This window comes from Cynoglossus semilaevis, chromosome 5 (assembly GCF_000523025.1).
Source record: "Cynoglossus semilaevis isolate Cse_v1.0 chromosome 5, Cse_v1.0, whole genome shotgun sequence".
In the NCBI taxonomy this organism is placed as follows: Eukaryota; Metazoa; Chordata; class Actinopteri; order Pleuronectiformes; family Cynoglossidae; genus Cynoglossus; species Cynoglossus semilaevis.
The window spans coordinates 10,489,811-10,500,663 of record NC_024311.1 but is presented as its reverse complement, the minus strand read 5'-3'; the positions used below and the strand labels follow the sequence as shown (position 1 = coordinate 10,500,663).

The window sequence follows — 10,853 nt, the reverse complement described above, 5'->3', positions numbered from 1 at the left end:
TGATCCACTGCTGCCTCGAGTGGTGGGTTTGTGTCATCACACTAAATCTCAACAGACTTTCAAACAAGACAGACATTTTTGAAGGATGTGATGCGACTGCTTTGCCTTATCTTATCCTGCTATCCTGTACATACAGACTGTGTGTGTGTTTTTTGTATTCCTCTGTTTAATACTGGAAGGATTTTTTTTGTGTGTTGTTGCCATAGTAATAAAACATTGTGTTGTTTTAAGATAAAGAGCAGCTCACACACAGGAGAGAGTTTTAATTAAAAATTAATAAATAAAAACACAACGCTAACCCTCCGACTGAACTGTACTTCACCTGATCCACTGGTAGAAACCTTCAGTGTTTGATGAGTCAGTGGTGGTCCACATGTCATGCAGTCCACATGTCAGGTCCACATAACCCACCTTCTCACCAGGACTCATGGAATCTAACAACGTTCTATTCAGGCATTCAGACACTGAGGAGCAAAAATGCAAGAATTTTCCAGCAGTCAATTAAAACTGAAGATGCCTCTCACTCACACACACACACACACACACACAGACACAGACACACACACACGCACAAACAGACTCTTGACACCTCGATGTCACTGATTTGGATCAGTGACTGAGGACTTACACAGACATGCAGACTCTTGGTTCCATCAGCAGGGACCAGATAGAAACAGTTCTGGGGAGAATTTCCAGTAAAACTTTTTTTCTTTTTAGAGCCTGCCTCATTTTTTTACACATCAAAAGTTCCAGGATTCAAACTCCTGTCCTGAGGTCTACCTTCAAAGCCTCAGGTCTGGCGTTTCCAAGCAGAGTCTGGTTATTATCCAGACACTGTGTGTGTGTGTGTGTGTGTGTGTGTTGGAGTTCACACAAGTCCAGTACTAACCCTGCCAAACATCAATCACAAACTGGCATCCAGAAAATCATGTGCAGAGATAAAGAAGCAGCTTACAGTCTGTTATATAAAAGCAAGGTGGGGGGCGTGGGGAGGGTCATGTGACCCTGGGCCCTACCTCCCAAACACAGAGCAGCCATTTAAAACAAGCAGTGAGCAGGGAGATTTGTGAGAGTCTCGTAAAGAGGCTGTAAAACTCAGACAAAGCAATGAACCGGGGCTCAGAGGCTGGAATGGAAAGTGCTGAGTCATGATTCTGTTCACGATGACGGACAAAGCAGTGGCGTGCACAAGTCTGTGGTGACCAACGGTTGCCTGGTGACACTACGAGGCCATGGTGTTTACCACCATCTCCTCAAAAACACCACAGCTTTAGAATACTGAACAGGTTCTCAACAGAACTGACCGAGATAAACAAGGATCTGAATGTAGACTGGAATATCTGAAATCAGAGATCTCAGAATATAAGATCTGAGAAGATCAGAGAGGAAAAAACTGCGTCCAAAAGAAGAAAGTCCACAGATCGTCCAACGTTGGTGAAGATCTAAGAGGAAACATAAGCAATTATAAAAATAAAATGTCACTACAGTGTTCCAACATTTAATTAAATCTGAGAAGATCTGACAGGATCTATATAGATATCATGAAATTTGAAGTTACCTTTAAAAACAATCTTGGGGCAGAGGTCCGAGGGTCCGACAAACAACAGAGATGAACAAGAACAGAAAATAATCTGACAGGATTTCAATTTTAGATTGATATGAAATCAACTAAGAAGTCTTACGAAGTCTTTACGAATAAATCTTCACTTGAATCTCAGATAAACTCAACTAAACCACAGCTGCCCTTCCTTTTCCTCTGGTACCCTCTAGTGGTTGAAAGTAGTAGTAGTTTCACTAGCTCCTCACACCCCACTTTAACCACAGTAAAAATGCCTTTTTTAAATAATAAAAAGATTAAGGGACGTGTTGGAGCAGGAAGTCAGAATAGTGAGTGATAAAAAATTGTAGCTTTGCTGATACTTCGAACATTAACCTAATAAAAAAGACAAGACACTGAGGTTGGGTTTTATTTGTAAAAGACATTTAATCCCTTTTATACTTGGGCAAACCAATGTCTAGAGGAGCAGAGAATCGGAGCTGCAGGTGGCAGCACTGAGCCACTTTGTAAGGCAGCAAATGGGGCCAAATTGGAGCAAAAACACTGCGTCGACGCTAAATGAAATTTCGTCCGACAGCTGCGACTTTTCTCAACAATTAAATGATTTGTGGGCGACGGTGGAGTTTGTCTGGGGTCACTGCCATCACCTGCAGCGCCACCTTCTCAGCTAAAGACTCGTACCAGACAAAGATACAACGATACAAAGAGAAAAGAGCAAAAAACAAGGCAAATATCGACTTTTTTTTACAGCCAACATTACTTTCATTAGTACGATACGTCAAAGCCGTAAATGTTACCACACATTTAACTGTTTCTCAGTTTACGACAAAGGTTATTTAGCACGGGCTAACAAACGCTGCGTGAACAAACAGAAGCTCTGCATGAACAAGTTTTACAGCCAACGTAGTAGAAAAAAATGAAGGCAACAGCGCCCACTGGTGGAAACCATCTAAACTGACTGAACGCTGCTGGAAAAAAAAACAAATATTAACAACGCTGCTAATTTTCTACATCACTGATTTATAAAACTGGGATATATGTTTTGTTATGGTCGAGGGAACGGTAGGTCGAGTGTCACAGTCCAGTTCTCAGGAACCAGGTCCAAGTCAGAAAAGAGTTTCAGCTGATCCAAACTGAGTTCTCTGGGTTAAGCTCAGAGTCACGGAACAGGAAGTACAAGCGCTTAAGGGTTCTGAGTCAAAGTTGCAGGATTTCATGTTCAGGCCCAAGTCATCAAAAATACTTTGAATCAAATCAAGCCAAATCCCATTGGTCTAGGTAAGAGTCCCAGTACTAGAGGAGGAAGTGCAAGTCAAGTCCTCAGGGTCTCAAGTCCAAGTCACTGGGTTAAATCTGTAAGTTTTCACACTGTAGTCCAAGTCATGGGTCATTAGTCCACAAGTCCTGGACTTCATTACTACAAATATTGTACAAAACACAGTCAGCATTGAAAGACTGCCCCCATGTGTTAGATCTTCAAGCCACCAGGCATTTAAAAAGTAATGTAAGTCTAATATGAGTCTAAACTTTTAATTGGAACGTTTTAAGCCGATGTTCCCGATTCAGCCAGCAGGGACTCGAGACCTCATGTGGACGACGACAAGCGTGTTTGTTTTCTTCACCCTGTTGTCACAGAATGAACACTGGCTTTTATCTGTTTTCTCCAACACTGCAGTTTAGGTTAGATAAACCAGGAGTTATAACAGGAAAGGGGGCGGAGCTTAGTCTATTAATGTCCATGCTCATGCAGTCATAAAGCACTGTTAATATTTTTATATATATATATTTATATACAGTTTCATTCATACATAACAGTAAAACAAAAAGAGGGCATGGATAATGGAGGCTAAAGAGCATGTTTGTGGGCAGTAAACGGACGATGAATCCTGGGAGCAGAAATTTACTAAGTTTAAAATGGCACAGCTCCAAATTCCTGGTGACCTAAAGCCACTTCCTGTCAGCTGATATAGCACGTGATGCACGCATAACATCACAAATAATCACCTGATAGTTAGGAGAGAATAGTTCCAGTGTGAACAGAAGGGGGCAGTAAATGCAAGGTTAGTTTTTTAACTTTTATAAATGTGTTTTTTTAAGAACAAAAAAAGAAAACTAAAAAATTGTAGCGTTCACTGTGATGAATTGAAAACAGAAAACGACCAAAAGTAAAACAGCAAACATTAAGTGTGACCTGCTGTGAGAGCGCCCCCTTTTGGCAAAACTTAGATTTAGTGTTTTATCACACTCTCAGACAGAAATGTGACTAAAAAAAAATTTAAGTTTCTGATGACTAACTCTCCTGCACCAAAGTCCAGAGAGAAAATTAGCATTTTTAGTTGATAGTAAAAAAAATCTGCTGCTCACTGCTGCCTCGAGTGTTCAGGAGGTTAATCCGACAGCAGGTTCCTGAACACTGAAATTACAACACCATGTTAAACAGACTGAGGCAGAGGCTGAATTGAACCTCTGGATCACAAGCTAAAATCGCTCATTTTCTCTATGGACTTTGGTGCGGAAAAAGTATCTTTCAGATGGCAAAAGAATTTTCTGTCATAAAACAGTGAACACATTCCTGGTGTCGCCCCAAAGCCAATGAAAGCCAGGCCATGTTTCAGGTGAGTTGTAGCAGTAGGGGGCGCTCACAGAGTAATCATTCAGCTCAGTACTTCAGACTGACAGTTTAAAAAAAAAAAAACCTGAAGTACCTGTCAGGTTCCAGCAGGGAGCTGCACTGTAAACTTTAGGAACCTCTGCTCAGGATCCCAGCACCAGACCGGTGTGGAACTGACAGAAGAACACGGGTCAAAAATGCTCCACAGCAACTGTGACTAACAAAAAATATATATTTCTATTTTGATCATCTTCAGACTTTGATGAAAAGGCTCCAAAGAAGACTTTGTGGTTTGGACTTCTTCAGGAGCTGATTAAATCCAGCAAGCAGTAAATATGTCAGGAAGTGATGTTGAGAAAAGAAAAGACAGAGTTGGAGACAAGACGGAGATGTCCTCCTTCCTTCATTAGCCCATCTGCTGGCACCCGTCCTTCCTTCTGTTTCTCTGTGGTTTTTAGTACACAGGGCTGTTCCGGATCCCACAGCACAACACCATGCTGAAGATCATCTCAAAGATCTGACAGAGGGGGCGCAAATGAGCACAAGAGCTCATCAATACTTCATTTTAGAAATTTTCCCTCCACTGCTGTTTAATTGACCTACTTCATATCTTGTACTTATACATTATTTTTTAATTTTGTTCAACAGAAGGACTGCATCTGTTCTCCTTCTGACTCCCACCAGACTCATTGATTGTTACCAAAGATATAATTCTCACAACAATCAACAAAAGCACACAACCTTTTTGGGCATCGATCTAAATAGAAATGATGAGAGGATATATTTAAAATTAAAATGTAACATTGTTCTGCTGTTCAGTGATGTCGAATCTTCTGGCTGAGTTTTTGATGCATGTGTGTGTCAAGTAATTAAACTGTGATGGTCCTGCTTTAATCTAATGAAATGTATCTTATAATTTAAATGTATGTTTTGTTGTCTCACCATAATAACTGCAACCACCAGGGCGGCGATACCGATCAGATAAATCTTATCTGAGAACAGCTCTTGGATCCTCTGGTGGCAGCTCTGCAGAATCAAAACACTCAATCAGGTGTTAGCACTCAATCATCACTAAATAACATGGCCATAATAATAATAAACAATAATATGAATAATCTCAGAACTTTAACAAAACCAACTTTTACTGGTCAGTAATCCCAGCCACCTTGTGATTAATCATAACTAATATGATTAAATATTTGATTTAGTTGACAGCTCTGGTTTCTGTTTGACAAAGTTCAGTTCTGTTCAGTAACAAACACACTCACCACTTGTAGCAGGTCTTTATTGGGGCAGAGCTCGGTGATGCCCATGCTGTCTGTGATGCGGGTCACGATGGACGTGCCCACACCTTTGCCACAGCAGCTCAGCTGAGACAACAACAACAAAATCAGGGGTTCAGTGTCAGACAAGCATTTTGTTTGATTACAAGGCTGCTAGTTGAAGACCTAAACAGGTGTGAACAAACAGTACTCAGTACTGCTTATGTGCCTTTGTTCAGTAGAATTTGGCTGTTAACCAGTCCATGCATCCAGACATCCAATTAAAAAGGTTCTGTATGCTTCTGCTCTTGCCACAAGAGGGCAGTGTGAAACGAGGAACTAAACAGCTGCAGCCACATAATGTAATTTCAGCAGATTTTGGCTGAGGTTCAATATCATATAGCATTACATGACAGAAGGAGGGAGAAAAGTTTAGACAGTGCTGGGAATAAAACTGGATTTTAACAAATATGAAAAAAAGATGAAAAAACTATGAAAGAAAAACTACAGGACATCAACAACATTTCTGTCATGTAACACACACTGTAAGACAATGTTAAGAGACACAGTTGTCCTGTACTTAAAAAAAAAAAAAATCAGTACCGTCTCATGGAAGACCTTGAGCACCGTGGCAGCGGCCTGCTCCTTGCCCTTGTCAGTGGTCACGCTCTGGGTGATTCCTTTGTCGTAAACAGAGTCGTAGAAGTTGATCATCTCGGTTGACACCTGAACAAAAACAGTTCCTGTGATTTCATAGTCACACAGGTAACTGGGCTGACTGCAACAGCAGAGGGGGTGCACAGCATGGTCAGCTGGGTCTGTAGCCATGTTCAAATTCAACAGCTACACTACTGTGTTCTGCATTCACAGGACGGCGTAAATGTCAGCATCAGGAACAGATTTTAGAAACAAACTGTTTTTATTTATCTGGTGGTCTCAGACGACAGGAGGGAGTGAGGGGGTTGTGATAGGAGACGCTGATTCCCTGATGTAGTCCTCAGACCATGTCTACCACAGAAGCCTGCTGGATTCTAATGCATCAATTACCAGAAGTCAGGGGTCACGGTTGGTCAGCAGAAGTTTTAAAGCCTTGTTTTACACAGGTTTCATTAACACACACCCCCACAAACAAACAAGAAAATACTTCTAGAAAACATGCCTTTTCTTTTTTTTTTTTGAGACTACTCGTCTCGTCTTGTTTTGTTTTTTTATTGTTACCTTGTCTTTGTTCATGTAGCCCCAGATTCCAGCAGCAACCTCAGCAGCGAACAGGATCACCAGGCAGGCAAAGAACTGTGGGTAAAATTGATAAATAATAATTTAACCAGACTACAGATGACCAGCAAGTGGTGATCCGAGCTAAAGAAAACTGTCCCACTGTCTACTGTTGTGTGTATATAACGGAGCGGTTTGTGAGTGTGACTCACAGTTCCCAGCAGACACTGGGACTCCTGGATGGCACCGTAACAGCCGAGGAAACCAACGACCATCATGACTGCGCCGACGGCGATAAGGATGTGGACGCCTGAAAAGATAGGACGGGACACGGGTGGTTATAAATAAATGAATGTTCAACACCTGTGTGATGAAAACACTGGAGTTTGTAATTTTTACTCTCTCCATGCTGAAGGGAAAAGAGTGACTTCAGCTCTTAGGGAGCAGCTTGCTCTCTGCTGCCTCCTGTGGATAGATTGGTGTTGTGCATATTCTACTAAAAAACAGCTTCATCTTAAAAGCTGTCCTGGTAAAAAAAAAAGCATCCAATATTATAACTTAGAAGCCGTTGTCCAACTTTTGGTGTTTACATTCCTCTTCTTATGAGGGGTGTGGCCATGAATGTGAACACTAATATCTCACATTTCTGAGCCTTTTATCTGCCTGTAAATACACTGCTGAGTGTCGGTGTCAGTGCTAGTGCTTAGAGGAACATTAGCCCAGTGTAAACACTCAGCTGCACTCTCATCATGTGACCAAAATGAATGGAAACCACAGGGACGGAAAAAAACAACAGAGCATGGCAGCTCACACATCGATGTACAAGTACTCTGAAGTACTCAAGTTGTACTTTAACAAGTTTGAGTTTCTTTATAGGATTGTGGCTACATTTCTGTAAATTGATTTGTTCAAGATGCCGTCCCTGACACACAGGAAAACATGTATATATTTATTTATCAGCCCTGGGACTGAGGACAACAGGCAGCTGGTTCCACTGAGAGCTGCTGGATCTGTGATGTCATCATTGTCCAAGAGGTCTGGGTTTACACCAAGAGACCACCGACACCCAGACAGTTCAGCTGCAGCACATCTACAAAAACTGGGCTGCGGACAAGGAGGGGCCGGACACAGTAAACTCTGATTCCTGATGATAACCAAATCTAACTTTATGACAGGTGTTTCTCCATCTTCACTGCAACTCCAAGTCCCACCTCCAGAGGGCTCCTGCCCCCACTCCAGGGCAGTCACACCTCATCTCCTAGATAAGGTTGGACTGGTTTTATAACATCAACATTGTCCCATTCTGGTTTTAAGTGTTTGTTTTTCTTTCATCTCAAGAATTTAAACATCCAAACGTTGGACACAGAGTCCAAAACGTACCAAAGCTGCGGTACCTTGTGGTGTTATGACAGTACCGATGGATTAGAAAGTACCCAAAGACTGCAACAAAGAAGAAGAATCATGACAGTAACCTCTCTCCCTCCCCCCTCCCTTTTATCTCTGCGTCATCTCTGCTGCTACTCTGCCCAGACATAATCTGATTCCAGACCACTAACTGGTCCAGTCCCTCCCCCCCCCCCCCCCCCCCATCTAGTTCCTCACCACAGAGACACTCAGTCAGAGCCACACAACACACACTCAGACTAATTTATAAATTGACATGTTGGCGGCGGACCAAGACGGCAAGTGCTCCTCCAGTCTCAGCTAATGCTGTTTGGAAATCTCTGCCTCTTCACCACCGCCCAGCTCTCTGTACATTTTATTCATTCAACATTATGCTCTCAATAATTCCATTTAATTAAATTTATCCTCTTGTCCATCATGAACTATCTATCAGAGCTCCTGCAGCCACTATGTCCATTCTAAGGAGGCGCTATTGCACAAACCTACTCCTGTGTTCAAGCTTTTTTTTATCATCAGCCCAAACTGATGTCATTAATAGTCCTGCTGTCGAACACAGTGATTCCAGCCACTGGTCTCTGTAGAACTGTTCTTTCTAGAAGGGAAACAGTCACTCACACCAAAGTCCACAGACTAAACTATGAAATTCTAATGACAGCACAAAGCAGTAGTTATTTAAATCACATTTTATCTTGGCTCAGTCGGGGAGAACTGATTAAGACCTGCCCACAATGAAAACTGAGTAATTCAGTTACTTTGGCCACTCAAGCACTTTTTCATTATTGATCCTTTCGGAAAATTTGTTTTTTTCCTCCTGGCTGTAACCACTTCATTTAGACCAAAGTCTGGTCTGGATCATTGTCAAATCCTTGTCCTTGTCTGGATCCTTACATAGCTACAGTGCGAATTGTTTTTATTTTTTATTTTGTTTTCTTCTCGTCTACGAGCTATAATTTTATTCACTTTATTCCTCGCTAGAAATGGAAATACTTTAGTGAAATAGTCACTTGTAAATACTGTGTCTAACCTGCTGTTAATGTGATTACCATGTGTCAATCTTTTGATTCCAGTCCACAAGCTGCCAAGTTACCACTGAGGTGGTCTGAGCATGTGGTCCCCCCACACCACTGCCTGGGTGCTTAAAGCTGCCACCTGTTTACTTTGGTGATGGGTTAAAAGCAAAGGTCACATTTCGTTGTGTGTGCAGTGGTGTGCTGTGTCACTATCACAAATAATTGACTTTCACTTTCACTTTCCTGCTGCTGTAACAACTGAACCCCCCCGGTGTGGGATGAATAAAGTCTTATCTTGCCAGATTTGTTCTATTTTTTTAGAGAAACCTTTTTTAACACACTTGACACTAGATATTTTTGGGTGGTAATTTTTTTTTATTGATGAGGTGGTTTAGATATATTAGAAATCAAATGTGCAAAAACTGTAAAGAAAGGTGACCTGAGAATGACTCCAGCGCCCCCTGTGATCCCTGACAGGATGTGGATAGTGATCTCATTAGTCAGTTGTCATGAAGGCTCTCAACACAGGTGGAGCTTCCATCAAACAGATGAAGATAATGTAACAATGAACCTACACATGTTTAGGCCAAATGAGGTTCATTACCGACAATTGTTTATTGTATCAAGACTTCCTCTGAGTCACTTCCTGCTGCTACCAATATTGGTAAATCCTGGTACGACGAAACCTGGTCACTTTCTTCTGTGGCCAAAATAATCCCACATAATAATGCACTGTTTGAGGGAATAACGGCTACTGTGGGTATAGGTGGCGCTATCAAAGATCAAATGTTTTTATGGTTTACAAAGGCAAGTAATATGAGCTACAGTTTTTACTAAAACAATAAAAGCATCGGTCGAGAGTCAAGTTACAGGGTTAGATCATGTCACAGGTTTGCCCCTCCCCTGTCCACTCCCCCCCAGGTTTGAGGATTCTAACCTCGCGTAGAGGACTGTTCATAGTAAATTAAGTTCTTTCAGGGGGAGAGATTCACCAACGGGTGATGCTGATCTGATTGGCCCAGATTAGCAGACAGTTGTATGATGTCCCACAACTACATGGAGTTACACCATGTACTTCTGTCTGATCTGAGTCAGGAACCGATTCCTCTGTCAGTTTTAATCATCAACTCATGTCTATCAGATCAGTTCACAGCTGCAGACCTTCACACATCAAACATCACAGATAACAGTCACTGAATGTTAGTCAAACTTTAAACATCGGTATCAAAGACAGTTCTGGTCAGAAAGTCCTGACACTTTTTTTCTGTTGTTTATAGCAATAAACGGGAGAAATCAGGTTGGAGAACATGATACTGAAAAGTTCCTGAAGCAGCGGCGTAGGAAAAAAGGAGGGAGAGGAGAGAGAGAGAACAGAGGGGGAGAAAAAAGGCTGGAGGAAGAAGGGAGAAGTGAGACAGGGAATGGAACACTAACCACGACCAGATGTGGACGAAATGGAGGAGCGGGAGAGGGAAGGACGCACAGAGGCAGGGAGAGGAAAACTCTGGAGGAGGGAGGGAGGGGTGTGGCCTGTGAAAAAAAGGGAGTAATAGGAGGGGAAATGGGAGGGGGATGGGCGGCTGCTGAGGAATTTTTTCCGGTACTGATTTGGGTTTTCTACTCTTTTAGGAACAAGAGAAAGACTTTGTTTCATAGACCCGATGCAGTAACGGAGGCCGTTTGAAAGTCCCCCAGTAAAACCCAGCTGTGCACACCCACAAAGACAGACACACACAAACATCTTTGCATTTCTGTCTGTCAGAGACCACAAGGATCCACCCCCCACCACCCCC

The 10,853-nt window shown here is 42.2% G+C and overlaps 1 protein-coding gene across 1 annotated transcript in view; it reads right to left on the bottom strand.

Moving 5' to 3' along the window:
• Positions 1–1,959: 1,959 nt before the first annotated feature.
• Positions 1,960–10,853, bottom strand: part of LOC103379030 (CD81 protein) — a 17,747-nt gene continuing 8,853 nt past the window's right edge. The window contains exons 3-8 of the mRNA XM_008310442.3: positions 6,859–6,956; positions 6,650–6,724; positions 6,035–6,157; positions 5,438–5,539; positions 5,112–5,195; positions 1,960–4,686 (exon numbers count right to left, since the gene is read on the bottom strand). Of these exons, the coding sequence (XP_008308664.1) occupies positions 4,624–4,686; positions 5,112–5,195; positions 5,438–5,539; positions 6,035–6,157; positions 6,650–6,724; positions 6,859–6,956 (545 nt within the window). The 3' untranslated portion in view covers positions 1,960–4,623. The remainder of the gene's footprint in view (positions 4,687–5,111; positions 5,196–5,437; positions 5,540–6,034; positions 6,158–6,649; positions 6,725–6,858; positions 6,957–10,853) is intronic.